The sequence below is a fragment of the Caenorhabditis remanei genome, chromosome III, assembly GCF_010183535.1.
Source record: "Caenorhabditis remanei strain PX506 chromosome III, whole genome shotgun sequence".
In the NCBI taxonomy this organism is placed as follows: domain Eukaryota; kingdom Metazoa; phylum Nematoda; class Chromadorea; order Rhabditida; family Rhabditidae; genus Caenorhabditis; species Caenorhabditis remanei.
In genome coordinates this window covers 11,061,226-11,086,346 of record NC_071330.1, presented here as the reverse complement: position 1 = coordinate 11,086,346, position 25,121 = coordinate 11,061,226, and the positions used below count along the sequence as shown (strand labels likewise).

At 38.7% G+C, this 25,121-nt stretch overlaps 8 protein-coding genes across 8 annotated transcripts; 4 read left to right on the top strand and 4 right to left on the bottom strand.

The window, feature by feature from the left end:
• Positions 1-6,608: 6,608 nt before the first annotated feature.
• GCK72_010714 (uncharacterized protein) lies at positions 6,609-9,474 on the bottom strand (the record flags this gene model as incomplete). The annotated part of the gene is made up of 11 exons (XM_003111516.2): positions 6,609-6,697; positions 6,744-6,859; positions 6,904-7,044; positions 7,090-7,783; positions 7,831-8,098; positions 8,147-8,575; positions 8,695-8,778; positions 8,829-9,023; positions 9,067-9,199; positions 9,247-9,332; positions 9,379-9,474. The coding sequence occupies 11 exons, from the start codon at positions 9,472-9,474 to the stop codon at positions 6,609-6,611; spliced, it is 2,331 nt and encodes a 776-aa protein (XP_003111564.2).
• Positions 9,475-9,692: 218 nt separating this feature from the next.
• On the bottom strand, positions 9,693-10,277 carry GCK72_010713 (uncharacterized protein; the record flags this gene model as incomplete). The annotated part of the gene is made up of 3 exons (XM_003111482.1): positions 9,693-9,990; positions 10,046-10,125; positions 10,173-10,277. The coding sequence occupies 3 exons, from the start codon at positions 10,275-10,277 to the stop codon at positions 9,693-9,695; spliced, it is 483 nt and encodes a 160-aa protein (XP_003111530.1).
• A 323-nt stretch (positions 10,278-10,600) lies between these two features.
• Positions 10,601-11,320, top strand: GCK72_010712 (uncharacterized protein; the record flags this gene model as incomplete). Its single annotated transcript, XM_003111775.2, has 3 exons — positions 10,601-10,689; positions 10,733-11,078; positions 11,129-11,320. The coding sequence occupies 3 exons, from the start codon at positions 10,601-10,603 to the stop codon at positions 11,318-11,320; spliced, it is 627 nt and encodes a 208-aa protein (XP_003111823.2).
• Positions 11,321-11,590: 270 nt separating this feature from the next.
• On the top strand, positions 11,591-14,684 carry GCK72_010711 (uncharacterized protein; the record flags this gene model as incomplete). The annotated part of the gene is made up of 7 exons (XM_003111639.2): positions 11,591-11,697; positions 11,985-12,070; positions 12,117-12,455; positions 12,508-12,919; positions 12,966-14,028; positions 14,079-14,299; positions 14,345-14,684. The coding sequence occupies 7 exons, from the start codon at positions 11,591-11,593 to the stop codon at positions 14,682-14,684; spliced, it is 2,568 nt and encodes an 855-aa protein (XP_003111687.2).
• Positions 14,685-14,901: 217 nt separating this feature from the next.
• GCK72_010710 (uncharacterized protein) lies at positions 14,902-18,191 on the top strand (the record flags this gene model as incomplete). The annotated part of the gene is made up of 7 exons (XM_053728002.1): positions 14,902-15,219; positions 15,269-16,336; positions 16,383-16,490; positions 16,559-17,138; positions 17,187-17,746; positions 17,796-17,953; positions 17,996-18,191. 7 exons carry the CDS (start codon positions 14,902-14,904, stop codon positions 18,189-18,191), a joined length of 2,988 nt encoding a protein of 995 aa, XP_053587579.1.
• A 270-nt stretch (positions 18,192-18,461) lies between these two features.
• Positions 18,462-20,932, bottom strand: GCK72_010709 (uncharacterized protein; the record flags this gene model as incomplete). Its single annotated transcript, XM_003111682.2, has 5 exons — positions 18,462-18,628; positions 18,676-19,499; positions 19,544-19,881; positions 19,928-20,059; positions 20,864-20,932. 5 exons carry the CDS (start codon positions 20,930-20,932, stop codon positions 18,462-18,464), a joined length of 1,530 nt encoding a protein of 509 aa, XP_003111730.2.
• Positions 20,933-21,342: 410 nt separating this feature from the next.
• GCK72_010708 (uncharacterized protein) lies at positions 21,343-22,673 on the bottom strand (the record flags this gene model as incomplete). The annotated part of the gene is made up of 2 exons (XM_003111575.2): positions 21,343-22,162; positions 22,207-22,673. The coding sequence occupies 2 exons, from the start codon at positions 22,671-22,673 to the stop codon at positions 21,343-21,345; spliced, it is 1,287 nt and encodes a 428-aa protein (XP_003111623.2).
• Positions 22,674-23,535: 862 nt separating this feature from the next.
• Positions 23,536-25,063, top strand: GCK72_010707 (uncharacterized protein; the record flags this gene model as incomplete). Its single annotated transcript, XM_003111765.2, has 4 exons — positions 23,536-23,601; positions 23,650-24,476; positions 24,521-24,641; positions 24,692-25,063. 4 exons carry the CDS (start codon positions 23,536-23,538, stop codon positions 25,061-25,063), a joined length of 1,386 nt encoding a protein of 461 aa, XP_003111813.2.
• Positions 25,064-25,121: the final 58 nt, after the last annotated feature.

The following is a 25,121-nucleotide window of genomic DNA, read 5'->3' as shown; positions in this document are numbered from 1 at the left end:
GTTAATGATGATAGCAAAGGCATAGTCCACGAATCATTTGGAATTTCAGATCAAAGAAATGAGCTGCTGAAGTTCGAGACACAAAGTCAAAAGTTTCTGGTTTCAGAATAAGCATACCAGATGCCCCATAGTTGAAAAACCATTCCAAGTCCTTCTATCTCGTAATAAGACACTTTTTACTCACTGCTCGTGACAGAGAATACCGTCTACTCTCAAGTGACAATAGGAAAGTGAGAAGACGACAGTTGGTCCCAAAAGTTTCTAGACACATCAGCGATCAAAGGATTCAGGTGGTAAAGGAATGTTCTAGTTATAATGGTGACAGGTGCTCAAGGTAGAGTGTAGTAAAGTGATCGTCAGCAGAAGACACGAAACTGGTCCTTCAGTTATAAGAGATATCGGGTAATAATAAAGAATAAAGGTTCCCTATCTTAACTATTTACGATTTCGCAGAAAAAAATCGAGCAATCTAAAGACAAGGAAGCAGTAAAGAACAGTTCAGTTCGACCTATTTGAGAAAGTCCAAGAAAGTACAACATTTTCCAGTTCTTTGTTTCAACTCACTCTTCTATTATCACTTGTATCATAAGCTTTTCTAATCACAAATAGAATCAACAAAAGGTAGAAAATTGAAACCGAAACCACGTGTCTCCGGTTCAAACTATCATCTAAAACATTCTTCTTCTAGAAACAAGTTTTTGTCCTCTTATGGTTTAACATTAGACGTGTAACGTCTTCTTCTCAATTCGGAAGTTGGTCTCGTTGACCCAAAACTCTTATGCACCGCGTGAATCAAGTCGCTCCGCCTCACAAACAAAAGTACAAACAAAGAGGAAAGTAAAAGAGAGATAGAAAGAGACACGTAGTACGCAAAACAGTGTATGATAAAATTTACGACTCCTCGTGTTGTGTGCCTGAATGGCAGAAAAGGGCGCATATGGGAATGAGAGAAGACAAAGGAATCAGGGTTGCTTATCGTTCTTGCAACACTTTGAGCATTGTGCAGGTGATGAGAAATGGGGTGAAAATTGTGAGAGAGAATTCAGATGATGAGTGATTGTTGGAGTACAATTGAAGCAAGCATTTGACAGAGATGGGCAAGTAGAATGGCGGCAAGAGCGGTCCGACGAGCGGTTTTATCGTCAAGTGTCTCCTGATTATGTGATGGTTCTCGGAGCCTGAAATTTTTCATAAAAAATTGTGGTTTGAATGACAAGAGGAGGCGATGCAAGACAGTCACGAGTTCTTTTTGCAAAACTATATTTGAATTTTTATGGAAAAGCATTTTCTGAAAGAACTTTTAATCTTATCTGTTAGAAACCTCAAACACCATATGATTGCTTACAGACGTACTTTATAATCTGTCAATCTTCCCAAGGACAATGTCTGGTCAAACTTCATGATGATCATAACAAACTGTTCAGTAGAACTAATGCATTTGAAAGCAGTTGTATACTGTAACTTAGTAGTGAATACAGTCATCATCTTCTCGTAGAAAGAGAAGCAGAAGGTTCAAGAGATCAAACCCATAAGAGATCAAAGATTAAGATGACATGTCATAGTCTCTATTCAAATATCGTCGCTCTCATAATTAGTGACAGCAGGTGCAAAATTATAAGGGGGAGGGATACTGTATTCTGATTTCTTTTTGGTCTTCTGGAGCTTGTTGTACACGAACAAGTGATATAGAGGTAGTTTTGAGAAATCAGATAACATCATTTTCATTCGGAGTCTTGTTCTTACAGAGCTCTTCAGCTATTTATGTATAAATGTGTCATGATTTTATAATTTGTGTGCTTTGAATATTCCAAAGACCCAATAATCCAAGTACTACCAAATCTGTTACGTCAATTTTATCACTAAAACTGTGTCTTTCTGAGAGCAAAAACGATTGGTTCTATACATTCTATTACCTGGGATTTCAATTTGTTTTTGAAATTTGCTATTAGGAATCCCTGTACCGTAATCCAGTATTTAACTTGTTCTGGATTTCCGGTCATTCATTTCAAATTCGTCTGAACTATTCTAGATAACATGTTGAGAGTTCACCAAAGTACACGAATGTCGACGTCACATAAATTTCAGTGTCAGGAGACTCCTAATTTGAAATGTTGAATCACTATGTTTATCTCCGAATCAAATCTAGAAAAATTCCGATTTCATACTGTATTCTCTGTTACTCATTGTCGAATTCCCATGTTTTCCACATGCACCATTCTAGAGATCACTACTGAAAACGAGGAACTCTGAAACTGCTGACACGTGTCATTGAAACTAGAAAAGAAGGAGACACACAAAATAACCGTATGACACGGAGTGTCTAAAAAAGATAAGAATCACGTTTTTCACTTTTTAGTTGGAGACAATGAGAGATCAAAATCGAAAAAGAACTTGGATTGGAGGCGCAGGGAACTATGAAATACAGATACAGACATTTTCAGAAATGTTCATTGATTCGATGAACGAAGGAAATAAACGGGTTTATAGACATTTTGATAACTTTCGTTATGATCTATCAAGAGTGTCATGTCTCGTCTAAAATCAGCGATAACATATCAGATACTAAAAATAGATTGCATTCAAAAAGGATTCCCCCAAGTGTTGATATTTTCTTCTCACACTAATTTATTGCTTCCCTGTTATTCAAATTGAAATATTTACTCCCTTATCAACATTTTTTCTTTGTTATCATATAGTAACCACGTTTGTTTTTGAAATGATCAGAGTGCTTCAATAAGTGATCAATCATTACTTACAGTGGTTTCCGGCCTGGCGGTGGAATTGCACTTTTTCCGTAGAAAAGAGTCGCGTCATGTTCATCCGGTGATCGACTGAAATTTTGAACCGGTTAGTGGACAATAACATTGATGTACTTGTTATCTGGGAATTTGTTTTTCAGCAATTTTCAAGTTTTGAAAATTCTTTTTCAAAAGAAAAGAAAGAAAACTTTTGACGAATTCTATTACTTTTTGATGAAAAAAAATAAAGCAAAAAAGATTTGCAGTGGATGGGATTCGAACCCACGCTCTGTTACCAGAATGAGATCGGGAGTCTCACGCCTTAACCACTCGGCCACCACTGCGGACGATCTGAGAAAATGCGTCACACGATTATGCGCGGTGCAGAAATGAACGAGGGTAGGTTTTGAGATTGAAAGAACGCTTTGTTTTCGAGATTAGGTAAGTTATAAGGAAGATGATCAAAATTTCACACGAAATTAGTTTTTAAAAATAAACAAAACCCAGATTATCCATTTCAGTGTTCTAATATAAAAACTGGAAACTCACGGAGATGGTCTTGACTGTTGTCGAATTCTGAGAGCTCTTGCCTCCAAAGTATCAAATCCTTTCTCAATCCACATCTCAAACGATTCGATTCCTTCAGCCATCACATCTATTCTCGTTTGAACGCTTTGAAGTATCTGAATAATAATTTTTGATTTTCCATATGCATTATGCTGATTCTTACTGTTAGTAAATGTTTTTCTGTACTATCTTCTTTTGGATCAAAAAGATAATACGCGAGAAGTGGTTGAGGATAAGTGGCAAGATCAGCAATCAAACAGAACAGTTCAGTATTGAATGAAAGCTCATTTTCACATAACGTTTCAACTCCTTCCAGTATCATTTGAAGTAGTTTCGATCTTTCAGGGAAATTATAAATCGAAAAACCATCTGTTACCATCCGATTTTTCTTTTCTTTCTCTTTTTTCTCTTCTTCATTCTCAGGTTCTTCTTCTTCTTCTTCTTTCTTTTCTTCCCCCAGTTTCAACGATTCATATTTTGCATTAATAAAATCTACAATTTGATTTGTCGGAAGTTTTTCTCCTTTCACTTCCTGTTTTGAAAGTAACTTTTTGAATGTATCCATATCTTTCACTTCTCTCCATCCCGATAACGCAAAACTACTTTTCGGAGCTTCGTGATCCGTCTCACTCTTCTCAGAATCTTCCACTCGAATCGGCATTGCATCATCTGATTCTGAACCGTCTAATCCCGAAATATGCATATAATCAATTGTTGATTGTGTCATCACTTTCGACGCTGTCATTTCTTCACTGACGTTTTCCATGTCAATATTTGGGAGAATAAAATCGTTATCTTCTTCTAAATCATCATCAAATTCGCTCAATGAGAGATCAACATTCTGTTGTGGTTGACCGAGTGCGCATACTTTGTCTGAAACACAACAATTTGGAAAGCTCCTGATATTATTACATACTAATATTGAAAGTATTTGATAGATGGGATCCATTCGAATATCTGTTGGACACGTACGGAGCCATTGAAACTGACGATCGACTTGATGACATTCTGGAGAATGAAACGTGACACGTGGCATCATCATCTGATTCTGCCGGAAGAACGAAGCTTCCAGCCACCACCCCATCATACTTCCATTTCCATTTTCGACATTGTTCCGAGCGCGCATCCATTCGTATTCTCGTGGAATACATGTAAGAACTCAATAATTCATGAGATGCTGCCTGGAAATCTTGAATTTAATTAGATTTTGTTTGATTATTTGAACCATTACCTGCTGATAATCTAACATACAAACCGGGATACAATTGAGATAAGTTTGAGAAAGTTGTCCTCCACGAGATGACTTGTAAACTATTGACAACTGTTTTTTAGTCGCGGAATGATTGGTTAGAAGAGGTCGGAAAACAAGAGCGAGCATCACATCTTCACAAGCCAGCTTGATGAATGAATCAATTAGAGATAGGGCAGTCACGGATGTCTGTAAATAGTCATGATTGATGTTGTGATTAATTCATTTTTCTGCATGAAGCCTTCTTTTTTTTAATGTTTCGTCGAAATTTAAGGATAAAGTGTTTGAAATTACTCAAAACCGGTTTATACTGTTCCCAAAAATCATTTTACATGAAGGCATAAAAAGCAAAAAGAATTTGCAGTGGATGGGATTCGAACCCACGCTCTGTTACCAGAATGAGATCGGGAGTCTCACGCCTTAACCACTCGGCCACCACTGCGGGCGATCTGAGAAAATGTGCCACACGATTATGCGCTGTACAGAGAGGTGACCGATTTGTGAACGTAAAATCTTACTTTATCTCCTCCTTTAACGTATGAAATAACAATTTCATAAAACAATATTCCATTGTCATCTCTTTCAGTTAATATCATTTGTACAATTGATTTTACCAACACTGGTTCGACGATTGTTTCTATACACATCTGAATTAGAACTGTTACAAAAAGTAAATAGATTTCTAAACTGACTTGTAAATAAACCATACTTGCTCCAATGTATTCTCTATCATTCTGCAGGAATGCTGGTTTTATCACATTTGTTAAAAATCCAGTGTAGAAGAATTCAGCAATGTTTCCAACAACTTCCGAGTGTGCAGTTTGTGCAATAGCATTACAAAATAAAAGGGCCGAATGATAATCCGCAAGGAAGTCTCTATATCCATCTTCAACAAGCCTTTCTCCTCCATCTCCTAATATTCTTCTGGGTAATTGTGAGAAACATGCAGATAATCCAGTGGTTAATACTTGACAAAACGATGTTCTTTCTGTCACATATTCAGCAATACTTTTATCTTCAGCCGAAACAGAAAGTATCAAAAGAACAGCATCTCTTGCTAATTGTCCAGTGTCTCCAGCAGAATAGAGGAATGGAATCAGTTCAGTGAACACAACGAATTGGTTCGAATGGAAGAAAAAGTGAAGAAGTGTCCGATCCTCCACTAGTTTTGTACATATTTGGTTCAGAAGTAATACGAACATTTTCTCCGCTTCCGACGTCTTCTTGTTTTCAGACTTAGATACTCTCCAATAGATATCAGCTCTTTGAAACCATTCACACAGTCGAAAAAGTGGATTAAGAATTGGTTTATGTACTAGAAGACAATGATTCTGAGAGTGGGAATCTGAAACTATCATTTCAAATATTCGAATGATAGCCAATTGACAAATTGATTTTAATGAATCTGTCAATTGTATCGCCCAATCCAGGACTCTTTCCAGTATCTGCTCAGTGAAGAATTTGTCCAGAATTGGTCCAATTATAGGTTCAGGTTGTGAGTTGGCTTCTAACATCAAAAGTGTGCACATATTTGTCATATTTTCCAAAAGTGACATCAGTTCATCGTACACTACTTTATGCTCCGGATCGTTGAGTTTTCGTTCAAGAATATTACTGACAACACTCCATTTTCCTTCGAAAAGTCGTTCCCATTCTGTTGGATCCGAAGCGTACGCTGATGACCAACGTGCTCGGGATATAGATGTTGCTGAAATTATGAAACATGTTTCGAAAATAAATCGACAAACAACTCACGAGTTCCAGAATAAAGTTCATCTCTAACCCAGTCACTTGACGATTCTTGTTGTTTCAGCGGTGATGTTATCTTCTCCAACCATCTTTTCATTCTCTGGATAACAGTTTTTTTTCAAAATTAGAAAACCCCACAAAAAGAAGATATAAGAATGGAAAGTTCCAGTCTGCGTGATTGGTGAAATATAATACAGAACACAACTTCATTAAGACTGTGTATAACAAAAATAGGAAATCAACAACGGGAGGTTTTAACAAAAACTGAAATGATTAATGGTGAACAAAACTTTTTTTTTAAACAATCAAATCTGAACTGCCCTTGTCACAATCGTAACATAAGCTGGATGATAGTATTTCGAAGTGGCGTTTCGAACCATTACTACCGTTTTGGCTGAAAATGAAACTTTTGAGGTCAGTTCACTTTAGAAACTACTCACTTTTGTGATAGTTGGAAGCAATGAGTGGCAAAGCGTTAGCACAAATATATCCGATAGCAGTTCCCTGTCCAGCGAGTACACTTTGTTCACCGGCAACTACTCGCCCAATTATCTCACTGCAATTATATATTCTCATATTGTTCAGATGGATTCAGTATACCGATTAGCCGAGAATCTGTAGTTGGCCTTTTGTCTCTGCATTTCTTCCTCTTCAACCTCTTCTTGTCGCTTCTCGAACTCTAACTTTCGTCGTTTCTTCGACTCCTTCTTCTTTCTATTCACATGTTTTCTCTTTGTCGTTCTTAAAATAAGTATTATTTTTGAATGTCGACCTGTCAAAACTCACTTATCATCCAGTCGAGTCGTCTCCTCAAATAGCCATTTCAAGTTGATCGGTTTCTCTGAAGCAGATGCATCCAGTGACACAAATCCTTGCATTCTATTCTTAGACTCTTCTACGTCTTCTAATTCCATCGGCTCAAACTCCTCTATATCAACTGAAGAGCATGTTGCTGGTGGTAATTGAATGATTTCTCGATTTCTATTCAGTCGAATCGAAATCAAATCTTCGTCTGTTGGAATACAAATCATTCCAAACTTTTTCGGACGTCCTCTTCCGAAGAATTGAAGTTTGACGGGAACCAACATTCCTGCTGCTTCTTTCACTTCTTTCCCAAATTCAGAACTTCCTTTAAGAGTACTTTGTATTCCCTTTAACATCTTAAGATCTCGGCACGCAAATGCTCCTTCTTTATTAGCTGTTTCATTGCTCCAATCATTTGACAGTTCATCCCATTTATATTCAAATGGATATTTGACTGAAAGAGCACTCCAATGTTTGCATCTTCGATTGTGTGGCTTTGCCGAATACTTTTCAGTCAACTCCTTCTTCATAGCAGCTTCAGACTCTTTTCCAGCTTCTGATTCAACATCGTCTAATGGGAAATAAAGAGTTTTTGATTCCAGATGAGCAGCATACTCATCACGGAGACCACTGGCACGGACACCACGTCGTTGAAGAGATACCCATAGATCCTTGGCTGGAAGTATAAACCAGGCATGGATAAAAATATAATACCTTACTAACCGAACGGTTCCGAAATAATAATATCAACTCCATCGAGAGCTTTTAATCCTCCATTTCGAATAATCAAAACAATCGGAACTTTGGCTTCTGTAGACACAACTCCGCCGATTCGCGAACCGTTTTGTTTATGGAAATCTGCATCACTCATCCTTTTTCCTACAGCATTCTCTCTGAATTCTCGAATCCAAAATTCACTTTTCGGTTTGTTGTTGCCTCTCCAGTCTTCCGCAGTACTATCATCACTCACTACTTTGTGCTTGAGACCAGTCTTAAACTGTTTTCTTCCCAGAAATTATTTGAAATAACAATGACCAACCTTTCTATCCCAAGTAGTTCGTGGATCCTCAATGAGTAAATATAGGACTTCTCCGTCCCGATTCGATGAGAACACAGAATTAGCAACAGAGAGAAAACGATTATGTTCTGAACCAAAGCTTTCATTTTCTACAAGCCTTATGGAATCTCGCAGTTTGGAAAGACATTTCGGACCAGATAAATGAAAACGGCTGATGTGCTCCGAGTCAATTGTAACTGTCATTTCAGAGTTTTTGAACTGATCGAATTCGGTTTTTTCTTCTTTTTCCAGTTTGTAATGCTCAATTAGAGCCTTCAGAAATTGTGGTTTACTTGCTGGATGAATCCAAACATGAACTTTATCGCTTTGAACTCCAGTTAATTTCTGGAATTTTGCAGGTCCAATATATCCATATGGGTATTGCTCAGGTACATACAATTGATGACATTCCTGAAATAACAAAATATTCGAAAAATAAAAGAATGTTAATTAACACAGACTGATTAGAAGGTGTTAACATATGACATGTGGACGAGAGAGAAGAACCGGTTCATCCACTTTCTGATTACCTCTTCTTCGCCTCGTGAGGACTGTCCTCGACACGTTTTTTGTGAGAATGCAGACATTTTCGAATAGGCATCGGTGCTCATAATCTGAATAAAAATTTGTAATAAATTGAAGCTTATAAGATAAAATAACATACTGTAAGACAAGTGTAATACGAACGATCTCGAATCACACAATTTCTGTTCGAATCCCGAAGAACCGCTCGGAAACCACGTTGAAAACTACGATCGGCAATCTTGAATCCCCATTTTTGAATCATTCGAAAACGTTTCGCATGCCATACGTGAGTGGAGAGCCAGATGCCTTTTTTACTCGTGCTTCGACCGAATTTCTGAAAAAAACTATAGCACAGAAGTTTTTATGAGTACTGTTACATTTCTGGTGTTTGCAGTTCTTCTTCTGGCAAATCGACTTGGACACTTTTTCGCGTGTTTTGAAATCAGATGAGACTCCGCGAATCCTCTCATTGTTCGAGGAAACCTTCGAACATCATAAGCCATTGCTCTTCTAAAATAAAAGTTCGGTTATTTGTTACTTCAAAAATCTCAACGAACCTCCTCATATGACGGGGCAATCTTTGTGCAGCAGTTCTTGGACCTTTTGTAACTTCTCCGGAAACAAGAGCATCGTTATCAATTGCCTGGAATTGTTATCAGTTAACAATGTCTATAGGATCTTCGTTTTACCTTTAGAAGCTGTGCAATGGAATTCGTACGGGCTTCTACAAATTTTTCAACTGCTATAAAACGAGGTTTCTCAATAATTGGTCGAGAAACGTCCATCTAAATTGGTTCTTGTTGGAAAAAAAGTGGAATGTGATAGGTCATATAGGTAACGGGAGAAAAAGAAACCCGTACAACTAAACAACAAAAATGAATATTTTATGTTTTATGCTAAACACATTTCAACAAAATAAAAGAACAAAAAGAACCAATGAAAAGAACAGTAAAAACTAACTAATAACTTTGAATATTAAACTACTATTTGTTGAGATCTCAATTTACACATTTGACTCCTTCTCCTTTTCAAGTCTTCTGATTTGTAGAGCTCGTCGCTCTTCGAACAACATTGATTCTTCTTCTAATGGCTTGTCAACAACTTCTTCCACCAAAACCTTCTTCAGGTCGATCTCATCGGCAAACGTATCGTTGAAAATCTTGCGCCCGGTGACTGGATCAACAACGTTTCCGAATTTGAACACTACTCGATCGACAACATGTGAGACGTTGGCTTTTGGCCGAGTCGAACCTTCAATTTGTTTGATCAGCACTGTATCTCCGATGTTTCCAACTGATGTTCTGAAAATTCGAATTATTTGAGAAACTCTTACAATTGTAATTTTATTTAACTCACTTGTCAAGAGCCCAAAAGTCGAATGACCTGGCGAAGTACTTTTTGAGATAGATATTGAACTCATTCATCTGGCATCGTACCTAAAATCAATTCTTACCAATGTTAACTTACTGCAAAATTTGTGTACCTGTGCGCAAGGAATTCTATCGATCCCAATTTGAGTAATATCCGTGATTTTTCCCATCAAAATTTGGGTTCCGACACGGCTTTTCCACACTGATGTCTTCGGCATCTGAAATTTTTCTTCCTAAATTCCGTAACTTGAAAAATGGACAAATGGAAAAATTTAGTGCTCCGTCTGCATTTTGACGTGACGGTGTTCACACTAGGTGCAAACACGCTCCGCTGAATTTCCGGGGAAAATTGGAATAAAATTCATAGAATTTCCAAACATTCTCGTCGCTTCTCATTATCGATTTTGAGTCCGTCAAAGCGTGTAATTATGGGTCCAAATGAACTCTTTCACGCCGTTTCTTGCGGTGAATATTCCCAGTCCTTCTCGTCACTTGAAATTTTAACTTCTCCTCGTAAATTTTCTGATTTATTTTTCAGAAAATGGCTGCTAACATTCAACAACAGTTTGGAGAGCAACTTCTACGGGCCGCTCAGGTTGTTGAAGAGCAGATCGACCAAGAGATGAACAAGTGAGATTTTCGGTAGTTTCTTGAATTCAATTCCTAAATCTAGACTGGAGAATCTGGAAGAAGACGATCTTGAAGTCATCCGTCGTCAACGTATGGAGCAATTGAAGAAAGCTCAAAAAGACAAGATTGAGATGCTGTCAAACGGTCATGGAAAGTATGAGGAGGTTTCAGATGAGAAAGAATTCTTCGAAGCAACGAAAAAAAGTGATCGCGTCGTCTGTCTCTTCTACTTGCCAGGAAACTTCCGATGCAAAATCGTCGACAAACATTTTGATATTCTTGCTAGAAAACATGTCGGTACTCGGTTTATTCACATCAACGCAGAGAAAGCTCACTTCTTGACTACTCGTCTCAATATCCGCGTCATTCCCACAATTGCGGTCATTGTGGTATGTCTTACTTGAGTTTACTCGAAAATAAACAAAAATAGAAATTATAGAAACAACAAACAATCGACTATATTCGTGGCTTTGATGAGTTGGGAGGCAAAGATGAGTTCACTACAGAGACAATGGAGAACCGTTTAGCTCGTTCGGAAGTGATTACTATCGAGAAGAAGCATGTTGCTCAGACCAAAAAGAAGATCATCCGATCAGGAGTTGATGAATACGACAATGAAGAGGATTGGTAAATGTAACAACAATTTCCCACACTTTTGGCAATGGCATCTAAATTTGCTTCTTCTCATTTTATCCCATTTTGCTGATAATTATGTGCATTATTGATCTCACATAATTTCTCGCTTCCTGTGTTGATTGTTTTATCACAATTCTTATATTCTTCCCAAATAAACGCATGATATATATTCGAATAATTTTAAATGGTGTGCTTCGGTTATGATCCGCGCATATATTTTTGATTTTCACCAGATTAATCAGTTAGAAATCGGTCAATTGGAGGTATGAAGGAATCCAGAACTTCGACACCTTCTAGTACAAAACCAAAGTTGGACGGGGAACTGTGTCTCCGTCCTAGCAGCTCGGTGTTTCTAGGAGATCAACAGTTATTGTGAGTATTTGAATGACACATTTCGTTTTCGAAATTTTTCGAAGCAGTCCGCTCGTCCACTCGAGTTAGGCAAAAATACCGTTTTCGCACTCTATTCTGCTTCATCGCGAATGAGAAAAAACTATTTCTCAAATAAACTTGCTAAAGCGAACACTCTATTTAATACAAAAGCGAAAAGCTTAATGATGTCTCTCTGTTTTCTTTGCATTCCCTGTACCCGAGAATCCAGAAAACTCTTTTGGATCGTTTTCTCTACCCTGTAAAATCTCTGAATGTCAATCTTGCAGTTTCACTCAAGAATATCTGAAGACTAGTTCATTAAGCCTGAAGTTCGTTGTCCACTTTGCAGCATGTCAGTTTTCTGGACCGATAGGTAATACAATAAATTTCGAAACACCCACTAATAATGAAATTTACAGCAGTCATATACTCTGCACGTCCTAACTGGTATATTTGGATCAGAACTATCAGTGGACGAATTCTGAAAAGAGATATGCCATGTACAGATCCCGTTTTCATCGATTGGACACGTGCTCACTGTCTTCTTGTTCTTAGCAAAACAGGGAGAGCCCAAGTGCTCTCTTCACTCGGAGAGAAAATTTCAGAAGTTCTTTTCGACTCTCAAATGTCCGATGTTCATGAATGTCGTACATTCGCTACTTCAAGAGGTGATAGCGGAATCGCGGTGATGGACGTTGACGGACAAGTTTCAGTTGTGAATTCAGTTTCAGAACCAGTGATTTGGAATATGAGACCTCGTATGCTTGAAGAGTTTATTGTTCTTCGAATATTGAATACGCGTTATTTCAGCCTATTCCGAACTTCCCACTGCATGGGCAGCATTCCAACCACATTCCCAATTGACTCATATCCTACTTATCTTTGAAGCAGTTTTTTTGATGGGATGTCAAGGAGAATCTCTTACTGTTCAAAATCATGCATCCGTCTGGGTGGATGCAAACACGAAATATGTGAAATGTGTGGTAGATGATGCTCGCAGTAGAATTGCCATGATGACAGAAAATGGAAAGATTCAAATTGTTTCCATTGATCTTTCCACGTGTTTTTGCATTGTCGAAGTCAAAGATCACGATATCGGAAAGTGTATCAATTTCGGATGGGTTGGAAACTCTGCAGTCTTCGTTCAAATGTCTTCATCTCTTACTGTATTTGTGAATGTTAGCGCCAGAAGGAAGCCTGGTGATGAAGTTCAGATCTATGAGTGAGTAACTGCTTCACATAGATGGACATTAAATTTTAAATTCCAGAAAGATGACAGCCAATGCTCGTATTAGTGTCGAACCCGATGGCATCCGATTGTTCGAGAGTACACAAGTCGAGTTTGTGGAAGCTGCCAGTCGAGAAAAGATTGCAGTTATGAATCGTAACCCGAATGAAGACGGTGCTCATTTGTACAAAGCTGCACAGGAAATGAGTCAGGGAACTGGACACAACTCATTCGCTGCATCTACAGTAATCCAAGATATGTATAAAGCAATAGATGATTGCGTTTCAACAGCATGTGACACGTGGCAACCCGACGAACAAAAACTTCTTTTGAAAGCTGCTCGATTTGGAATGGCCTATACGAATACTACTCCAGATACAACAAAATTGATGAGAGCAATCAAAGAAATTCGTGTACTCAATGAACTCCGAATGGTACGAACCGGAATCCCACTCACTCATCGTCAGTTCAGGACAATTGGAGAGACTTGTGTGATCAATCGTCTTATTGATATGGGATCATACAGTGTTGCAATAAAAGTTGCTCAATGGCTTGGCGGGGAGAATTGTGAGAACGTGGATCGAGTTCTTCTGGAATGGGTTAGAAGATCAATAAGTAAAGTATCGAAAAGCAATATCAAAATGGATCAACCTGCATTGGAAGCTCTTGATGAAAAAATATCAGCAAAGTTATTACAATTCCCTCATGTTTCTATTGCGGACGCTGCTCGTCGTGCAATCGACTCGAAGCTTCCAGAACTTGCCAGACTATTCATTAAAAGAGAAACAGATGATGAAAACCACGTGGCTGTTCTTCTTCAATTGAATGATGTTTCTGCTGCACTTCAGAAGGCGGCATCATCTCAAAGACCTCAACTAATTCATCAAGTTGTCCGTCATCTAATGACCAGTGAAAGTCGTTCCAGCTACGAACTTGCTATCAGTAGAATTCCACTTGCTCAATGTCTCTATCAAGATCTTGTGCGGCAAGAAGGAGAGACGAGAGGAGTGTCTTCCCGTCAAATGCTTGCTCTTCTGGAACAAGCCAGTGATTTCGAACGACAAACTTTATTCCACTTCGATGTTGCTGAAATCGAAAGAAATGTAAGATTAAGTATTTCAGGACTCTGGGGTTTCTCAATTTCCTGTTACAGCCAGATGAACGTTTGAATGCACTTCGTCGCGCGAAAGATGCAGCCAAAAGTATGGGGGACAAGGCAATCGAAGAGATTCTCAACGATGTCAGTGCATTTGCACCTTTACAAATTCAAAGAGGACAAGCAGATATGTCTGTTCGTAATACCATCATTGGAATGGCTGATGATACCGCTAAAGTAGCTCAATTAAAGCAACAGGCACGATTGAATGACAAACAGTAAGAGATGTTAGTTCAGATTCGAATGATACCGTTAATTTCCAGAGTTCTTTTGTGGACTATCGAAGGTCTTGCCAAGAAAGGAAAAATGGAACAACTGTTTGATCTGGCGCAGAAAAGATCACCAATAGGATATGCTCCATTTGTAAAAGCGTGTGTTAAATACAATCGAATGGACGAAGTCAAGAAGTATTATGCAAAAGTTAATGGATATTCGGATCTGGTTGCTGCAAATCTTGCCATGAAGAATTATGTGGAAGCAGCCAAGCTAGCATATGACCGTCGAGATCGAGAAGTTTTGCATGCGATTCATATGAAATCGCACGACGATCCATCTCAGTGTCCACGAGTCAAACAGTTATTGAATGCACTCGATCAGAATTAATCAATTTTTTTTAGAAAACTCGTGTAAATAAGAATATTGTTAAAACTGTGATACACATATGTATTTTGCCCAATTTTTCAAATTCGTGTCAATGAAAACCTTTATGTGCCTTTGAGTTCTTCCTTTTCTTTTCATTTCGTTTCTCTTCGTGACGTTGACACTATACTTCTACTCTAAAACTTTTTCACTTATCAATTCAATCAATTTATTTTCAGTCATGGCGACTTCTAAACTGTGGTCTTGTACCGAAACGGTGCTTAATGGAGGTATCAAATTATTCCTGTACTCGTCGAAAAACACTAAACTTCGTGTTGCCATCGGAGAAGTTCCTGGTCCAATGGTTCATGGAGCTGTTTCTTTTGTCACTGAAGCTGATTCGGATGACGGCCTTCCCCATACTTTGGAGCATCTTGTTTTCATGGGAAGCAAGAAATATCCATTCAAAGGAGTTCTGGACGTTATTGCTAATCGCTGTCTGGCTGATGGAACAAACGCGTGGACGGATACCGATCACACCGCTTACACCTTGAGCACGGTAGCATTATAAAATCTGAAATTTGTTATGTAGATTATTGTTTTTTTAGGTAGGATCCGATGGCTTCCTTAAAGTTCTCCCTGTCTATATAAACCATCTACTTAGTCCTATGCTCACTGCTTCGCAGTTTGCTACTGAAGTCCATCATATCACCGGAGAAGGAAACGATGCTGGAGTCGTCTATTCAGAAATGCAAGATCACGAATCTGAAATGGAATCGATTATGGATCGAAAGACGAAAGAAGTCATCTATCCTCCATTCAATCCTTACGCAGTTGATACTGGAGGTCGTTTGAAGAACCTACGCGAGTCGTGCACTCTTCAGAAAGTTCAAAGTTACCACAAGCGGTTTTATCATTTGTCAAACATGGTTGTAACTGTTTGTGGGATAGTCAATCATGAACAACTGCTGGATATCATGAATAGTGTCGAGAATGAGCATATTGCCACCAACCCAGAGCATTTCCCCAAACCATTCGCCTTTACTCTACCGGATATCAAAGAATCTACTGTGCATAAAGTTGAGTGTCCAACTGACGATGCAACAAGAGGAGCTGTGGAAATCGCGTGGTTTGCTCATCACCCATCTGATTTGGATACCCACTCTTCACTTCATGTTCTTTTTGATTACTTATCGAACACTTCTGTGTCTCCTGTTCAAAAAGATTTTATCCTCTTGGAAGATCCACTCGCCAGTTCTGTTTCTTTCCATATCGCTGAAGGTGTGAAATGTGACCTGCGCCTGAATTTCACTGGTGTTCCTGTTGAAAAATTAGAGACAGTCGCTCCTAAATTCTTCGACAAGACTGTCCGTGAGCATTTGGAAGAATCCTACTGGGATATGGAACGCATGGGCTATCTTATCGATCAAACTATCCTCAACGAACTTGTGAAATTGGAAACAAATGCTCCAAAAGATATTATCTCTCATATCATTGGTCACCAGCTGTTCGATAATGAAGATGTTGAGCTTCTGAAAAAGAGAACAAATGAAATCGACTTCTTAAAAAAGTTGAAGTCCGAGCCAGCATCATATTGGGTTCAACTTGTCAAAAAGTATTTCACTTCCGCGAGTGCTACAGTGATCGGAGTTCCAGACGAGGAACTTGTTGACAAGGTAAAATAATTTTTTTTAATCTATAAAAATATAAAGTGATTTTAAGATTGCAAAGGAAGAGGAAGAAAGAATCGCTGCTCAATGTGAAAAACTTGGAGAGGAAGGTCTCGAGAAGCACGGAAAACTTCTGGAAGATGCGATCAAGGAGAATACGGTAATTACAATAATAAATTTTGTTTTTTGTTGTTCATTGAAATTTCATTCAATTGTTATTTATTTCAGGCAAACCAGCCGAGCGCTGAGCTGTTGGATCAATTGATTGTCAAGGAACTTGAAGCATTTGATCGTTTCCCAGTTCAGTCTCTCACTTCGGAGTCGCAATCTCTCACTTCTCAACAGACAACTTTCCTTTCTCAGTTCCCGTTCCATGCTAATCTTCACAATTGTCCGACTAAATTTGTGGAGATGTATTTCCTCATGGATTCTTCTAATCTCTCTATTGAAGATCGTAGTCTTCTGTATCTCTACACTGATCTTCTTTTTGAGTCTCCAGCAATCATCGATGGAGTTCATACATCTGCAGATGATGTCGCAAAACTCTTCACCAAAGACCTTATCGATCACTCGATTCAAGTTGGTGTCTCCGGACTTTATGATCGCTTTGTAAATCTTCGAATCAAAGTTGGAGCTGACAAATATCCACTTATCGCTAAATGGGCACAAATCTTCACTCAAGGAATCGTCTTCGATGCTTCTCGAATTCAAATGTGCGCTCAGAAGCAAGCTGGTGAAGCTAGAGATAGAAAAAGAGATGGATGTACTGTTGCATCTACTGCTATTGCTTCTTTGGTTTATGAGAAGAGTAAGTTCACGATGTTGAATGTCTATTTTGAAAGTACTAGTTTTTCAGATACCAATTGCTTCTTGTTCGATGAGCTCGTCCTTGAAAAACTTCACGAGAAGATTTCGAAGGAAGCTGCTAAGAATCCCGATGTCGTAATTGAACAGCTCGAAAGAGTTCGTAGTTCTCTATTCTCAAATGGAGTTAATGTTCATTTTATTGCTGATGTTGATAGCATTGATCCGAAATTGATGAGTTCTGATCAATGGAATTGGGTTCAATCTGATTCAAGATTCGGTCCAGGAGATCGTTTCTCAGCTGAAGCCGGAGAGAATGTTTCACTTGACCTCGGAAAAGAATTGCTTGTGGGAGTTGGTGGATCGGAGTCATCATTCATCTATCAAACCAGTTTCCTTGATGCCAACTGGAATTCAGATGTTCTTATTCCAACTATGATATTCGGACAATATCTCTCGCAATGTGAGGGACCACTTTGGCGTGCTATTCGTGGAGATGGTCTCGCTTACGGAGCCAACGTTTTTGTGAAGCCCGATCGGAAGCAGATCACATTGAGTCTCTACAGATGTGCTCAACCAGCAGTCGCCTATGAGAGAACTAGAGATATTATTGTAAGATTTCGGCTTCGACAACTTCTAGTTTCAAAAATGATTATTTCAGCGCAATATTGTCGAGAGTGGTGAAATTTCAGAGGCTGAGTTTGAGGGAGCCAAAAGATCAACCGTTTTCGAAATGATGAAGAGAGAAGGAACTGTGAGCAGTGCTGCGAAAATCAGTATTCTGAATAACTTCCGCCAGACACCTCATCCATATAATACGTAGGAATCATAGAGTTTCAGACATTATAATTTTCATTTCAGTGAACTCTGTCGTCGAATTTGGAACTTGACATCTGATGAAATGGTGAAAATAGGAGGACCCCCAATGGCTCGTCTCTTCGACGAAAAATGCTTCGTGCGTTCCATCGTTGTCCATCCGTCGAAAATAAACGAGATGAAGAAGGCTTTCCCAGGATGTACCAAGATCAAGGTGTCCGATTTGCAATTCGCCTGCTGATAGTATTCTTATATTCGGATTATTTTTCTCTTTTCGTTGGCTTCTGTTTTTTGTTGTTTTTAATTCGCTCTCTCATTGTCAGATGTTTGCTATTTATTTTAATTTTATTGAGCAGATGAAGTTGGTTGGAAAGTTTTTTGTGAGCTATTCCTATGGTCCCAATGGGAATCGATCAGAAGTGATGAAGAAATAGTTTTCGTAAGCTTTATTTCTATCCTCTTCAAACTGTGAATTAAGCAAGTAAGTTAATTTATATGGAATGCAATAAAATTAGAATGTCTCGTTTCCTGGAATCTCGAATTTGGTGGAGAAGTCTTCAACTCGCTTGGCCAAATCCGCGACTTCTTGCTTGAATTGCTCGTTGGTGGCAGTGAACGTTTTGAAGTCTTTCAATGTCTTTCCGGCTTCAGCGTTATATTTCTTAGTGATTTGAACTCCTGAAAACAATAATTTGGGAGTACAATGAAGAAGATACTATTTTAACCTTCGTGGATGAAATCTCCAACTTTCTCAAAGTCTTGCTCGTTGAATCCACGAGAAGTGAGGGCTGGAGTGCCAAGACGAATACCTCCTGGTCTCAAGGCAGAAACGTCTCCTGGGCAAGTATTCTTGTTGCAAGCAATGTGAGCCAGGTCGAGAACATGCTCAGCGCGGGCTCCTTCGACTCCGATTGGACGCAAGTCAACGAGCAACAAATGATTGTCAGTTCCTCCGGTAGCAAGAGCATATCCATGGGTCTTCAGTCTCTCAGCCAAAGTCTTTGCATTTTTCAAGATCTGTTGTCCGTATTGAACAAAGTCTTCAGAGAGACATTGTCTCAATGCAACGGCAATTCCAGCGATAGTGTGGTTGTGTGGTCCACCCTGAAGTCCTGGGAAAACAGCCGAATTGATCTTCTCTTCCAAATCATAAAGAGATTCGACTCCCTTTGCATTCACAGATCTGACACCTTTTCTGTAGAAGATGAGAGCTCCACGTGGTCCTCTGAGTGATTTGTGGGTAGTAGTGGTCACAACATCAGCATATTCGAAAGGTGATGGAATGAGTCCAGCGGCGACGAGTCCAGAAATATGAGCCATGTCGGACATCAAGTAAGCACCTGCCTTGTTAGCAATCTTGCGGAAACGCTCATAATCCAAATGGCGGGCATAACAAGAAATTCCAGCGATGATAGCCTTTGGACGGAAGAGCATAGCATTTTCCTCGAGCTTGTCGTAGTCAATCAAACCAGATTGGGCATCGACTTTGTATGGCATTGACTGGAAGAACTCGGAAGTGGCAGAAACTTTGCGGGCTGGAGTGAAGAATCTGAAGATAGGAATAAGATAATATGGTAGTTTGGAAACACTTACCCGTGAGTCAGATGTCCACCATCTGGCAAATCGAGTCCCATGATGCGTCCATTAGCTCCGACGATGGCTGTATAGACAGCAAAGTTTGCTGGGGATCCAGACAAAGACTGAACATTTACTCCCCACTTGGATGGATCAAGTCCAAAAACTTCCAGAGCTCTCTTTTGGCAGAGAAGCTCCATTTGATCGATGAATTCGTTTCCACCGTAATATCTAGCTCCAGGGTATCCTTCACTGTATTTATTGCACATTGCCGAACCAAGAGCATCCATTACGGCTTTACTGGTGAAGTTCTCCGAGGCGATGAGCTCGAGACCACGTCGTTGACGGCTCTTTTCCTTTAAAAATATATATTCACATGAGAATAAATCAGCACAAACTTACATTTTTCATAATGCCGAAAACTTCCGGATCGACTTTCTCAACATGATCCACCAAAATGTTTTCATTGTTGGTATACTTGTGACGATGAACTGGCTCCAGAGGTGTATGCACTTGACGATCAGCCATTTTACACTGAAAATCAAAGCGTTGAAAACAGCGAATGCGATTGAACACAAAAGCGGACAAACAGAGAAATAAAAATGTGAAAGTGCGTTGGCAACACGTATTCGCCTGGGAACAATATCGGAAAAGGAATCGAAACTGGATCGAAGTTCGATATTATCTTTGCACCGGGAAGTGTTTTCATTGTTCCGATCGTGAAACTATGTCAAACAAAAGTGTCTTAATTAATTATCTCTTAATTAACCTTAGGGTTCTATATACATTAAAAGAATTTTATGTCAAAATGAAAATTCTAGGTGTAGCTAAACTGACAGTATTTATTGAATAGCTGGTAAGCTCCTACAGTTGGCAAGACAATTATTTTTTCAAGATCAGCACAGCAAAAGTCAAATGTAACCGGCGACAAACAATAAAAGTGCGTGCGCTTTCGATCGAATGTTGTTCAGAAATAGGAAAAAAAGCGTTCAAAATGAATACTGATCATATTTAAAAATATAGAAAAGAGGGAGGTTAAAAAACATTCGTCTCTATTTTACTGATCGTTATCAAAACCGAGTAAGTGGCGCGTTATGGGTCACTGTCAACGATATTCACTATGCTGGACAAGACGGGGACAAGCCAGAGATAGACGAGTGATAAGATACAACATTTTTATTATGAAGATCACTTTCTGATCGAGAACACAAACTGGACAACCAAATTTTTCAATAGCCACAACGTGAATGACTTCGCGGAAAGAAATGACGGAGAAAAAAATTATTTATAAATTTGGAATTTGGCGCCATCTCCTCACACGCAAAAATACAGACTAACCTGTGAGCTTGAGCTTGCTCCTGCAAATAATCCAGTAATTCCTCTTCTGCTAATTGCTCTAGCGAACATTATATATTTCTGAAATCTGATGTTATTGAAGTTAGTTTCGGAATGTACTCGAAAATTTGTGATAGAAAGAAGACGTCTAAATGTAAGGCTATCGATCAGGCCAGCGGTCGTTATCAGTCTTATCAGTTCTTCTGTTTTGTTGCAAACAGCATTACAAAAAATCAAGAAGAAACTTGCCTTTTATTGCTTTGTGAATGCGAATTAAAAACTTTGAAACCAAATCCTGCAATTTTTCTTCTAGTTGTCAAATTTAGTATCCGACACGCGGATGGAAGAATAAATCTCGTGAAATTCCGAATAGGCTTGGTCTCTATTTACTATTTATCTCTAAATACTTCACACTTTCGTAGAAGGAAAAGGTTAAAAAACATAATATAATAGTTAGTAATAAAATTTATTAAAACGTTCAATTAAGGCATTACAGAAAGACCATTTGATAAATTAGGATCCGTTTTTGTATCGGGATTCACAGCTAGCATATCACTTGACATTGCAGAAAGTAAAACGTCTGCATCCATTGTAAGAAAATCGTCCGGCTTCACTTGACGGTGTACACGTTTTCGTGCAGCATCTTGAGTCTTCCTGCGTTCTTTTTGTTCGTCAGTCTCGTTCAACAGGTATAAACGTCTTCGTTCGGCATCACGACTTCTTCGTCTAAGAGTTTCGTCTTCGGTTTCTTTTTTCAAACTTTCACGTCTTCTTGCAGCATTCTTGGCTTTGCGTTCTTGGGCAGCTTCGGGACTTTCATTTTTTAAACTGTTACGTCGTCTTTCAGCATCTTTCTCTCTTCTTATTCTAGCTTTTTCTTCTGACTCCTTCGCAAGATAATTTTTTCTGTGTTCAGCCGCCTTGCTTTTACGAAGCCGTGCTTTTTCCTCCGATTCGTTTGTTCTTTCTGCACGCTTTCTAATAGCATCTCTCTCCAGACGAGCACGTTGCTCTTCGTCCGTCTCGTGATCATATTTCTTACGCTTATACTCCAGAGCTTTAGCGAGACGAATTTGAGTTTCCTCAGGAGTTTCTAAAGATCTTCGATACCTTTTTCTTTGAGCATCTTTTAATTGGCGTGGGGTCTTTTCTTGAGATGGTAAGCGCTGATCTTGCAGAAATTGTTCAAAGACCATTCCAACATCGAGAGGCATTGGAGGTGTCGTAGGGGTTGGTGATATCATTGGAAGCATTGAAAAAATCGGAGGAATGAATGAGGTGCTGGCTTCAGTATTGTCAGTTCTAGAAAAAATTATTTCTTATCGATATTGTAGTTTTAAACTCACGCTGGGCCTTCCGCAAGTTGTTGTAGAAGCTGCTCCAGACTTAGGACGCATTTGATTTCTGGGTTTTGAATAAGTACGGTGTCGCCTTCTAGTTTTGTTTCGAATCCTCCTTTCGCAGGTTCAGGTTTGGTATCTGATTCAGTTTCGGAAACTGTTGATTCTCTATCTACTTCGGCAGCACCTTGTTCTAATATCTTTTGTCCATTAACTCTTTCTGGTTGGCTATCCATCGCATCACCACTACCACCTTCTCTATTGATTTCCTGAATTCTCGTGTCGTTCTCGTCTGTCGATTCATCAGGAATACCATCTCCCAGATCATCACTTTCACCTTCAGCACTACTCTGTTCACTTTCGTCTTCTACAGTTTCAATATCAATTTTTGCGTCGAACGGGATATTTATAGATTCGGAAAGTTCAGTTGTTCGGTAGTCTTCTCCGGGATCCGCATTCATTACGATATCCATTTTTGGTCTGAAAAATTCTTGAAAATAATAACGAAAACAAGGAAAAACAGAAATATATGACCATTCTGTTGATTGAAAATATTGGAAAACTGCTTGATTTGCGGAAACCGCCACTCTAATGCTATACTATGCAGATGCGGACACGCAGACAGACATACACACAGACAGACGCGAACGAAAGGCCCATACACACAGACAGACGCGCGCAGGAAAGACACATACACACAGACAGACGCACATACACACAGAGTGGCAGATGTGGAGATTTGTTTGCTGAGGTTGAAAACAAATATTGATCTCATTTTTGGACTTAGAAAAGATGGTAATATGAATATATCTGTGATATACATATGTATAACGAATTCGACATTTCGATAAAATAATTGAAGACGACGACTTTGTGATATACTTCGGAAATTGAAACAGCAGTGAAAAAATGATGAATAAAATGTCATAAATATGTCATAAATATTCTTGCAAAATCTCAAAAATAATAACACCTACAATTGGAAATATATCAATTTTTGAATTGCCGCTCTTGTTGATACGCAGGTTGTGAGAGACGATGAGTCATATTTTATTTGCTTGTTTCCATTTTCTTCCTTCCCTTTTCCACTATATTTTCGAATCGAGAGGCCAGAAGAACACTCAAAAATGCCCGGAATGAATATTTATCGATAAATCAATTATTTCAAAATCTTCTCCAACATTATTGAAAACCTCTGACGAAATATTATACAACTTCGTTTTAGAAAAAAATTGTGTTCATTTCTCATTCGTTGTCTTTCTTGTTAACAACTATTGTCTTTCTTGTTAACAACTAGTTTCTTCTGGCTTGAAAAAAATTTTTAAGATTTTCAGAATGGATTCCGATGAAGACGTTTATATGGTAGAAAGTGATTCCGATGACGGTTACCCAGAAGATGAGGTGAGTAATTCTTGATCGTTCAAAATCATTGATTTATTTCTTTTCCAGATTCTCAGTTTTGAAGATTTGGAAAGCGAGATGAAGGCATCAATATCAGAAATTCAAGATGTCATTGAGGGAAGCACGGATATATGTCGTCTGCTCCTTCAAAAATACAAATGGAATAAAGATTTCATGTTGGATCGATTTTATGAAAGCCCGGATACTCTTGCTTTTCTGATTGATGCTAATATTGTTCCGAAACAATCTGCAGTGTTTTCCAAAGGAGATGTCGAATGTCAGATTTGTTGTATGGATGGTGACTTATCTGGTCTCGCATGTAATCATCTAGCATGTGATGATTGTTGGAAAGCATATTTGACCGAAAAAATCAAAGAAAAGCAGAGTGAAATTGAATGTATGACATCGAACTGCAAGTTGCTAATGAAAGACGAACAAGTGAAAAAGTATCTTGCCGACTCTGCTGCTATCGCTTCATTCCGAAAAATTCTAGTCAATAGCTATGTGAAAGTCAACAGTTCTCTTCGTTGGTGTCCAGCAGAGAATTGTGAAAAGGCCGTGAAGGTTCATCAACCTTCGGAATCCCGCCTCCTTATTTGTTCATGTGGAACCCGCTTCTGTTTCACTTGTGGCAACGAAGGCCACGAACCAATAGATTGTTGCTATCTTAAATTATGGTTGAAAAGATGTATGGATGACAGTGAGACATTTAATTGGATCAATGCCAACACAAAAGATTGCCCGAAATGTTCGGCTCCAATTGAAAAGAATGGTGGATGCAATTACATGAGATGCGAGAATACCCGATGCCGTTATGAGTTCTGTTGGATGTGCTTCGGATCATGGAAGAACGAAGGAGCACACAGTTGTAACACGTGAGTTTCATAATAATTTTCAATACAATTCACCTTTTTTTTAGATTCAAAGAGAAAAAAACAGAAAATTCCTCTCGCGATAAATCTAGAGTTAGTCTAGAAAGATATCTCTTCTACTACAATCGATATGCGGGTCATCGAAAAAGTTTGGAATTGGAGGAGAAGGTATTCAGAATATTTCGATTGAGAATAACAACGAATACAACTTTTTACAGCTCAAAGAACGAGTAGAGCTCAAGATGAATGAAATGCAGAAACAATCAATGACATGGGTGGAAGTTCAGTTCTTGCCCAAAGCTGTAGAAGTACTATCCGAATGCCGTCATACACTCATGTTCACCTATGCATTCGCATTCTATCTCAAAAAGAATAATAGTTCGATAATTTTCGAAGAAAATCAAAAAGATCTCGAACAATCAACAGAGCAACTATCCGGGTTTTTGGAACGTGATTTAGACAACGAAGATCTGGTGACACTGAAAGTGAAGGTGCAAGATAAATATCGTTACGTTGAGCAACGTCGAAAGGCTCTGTTGGATCATTGCGCAGAAGGGAAGGAACAGAACGTTTGGGTTTTCAACGAGTAATGATTAATTGATTTTTTAAATTATTTTTATTTTGATTACCGATGACAAAAAATTCTCC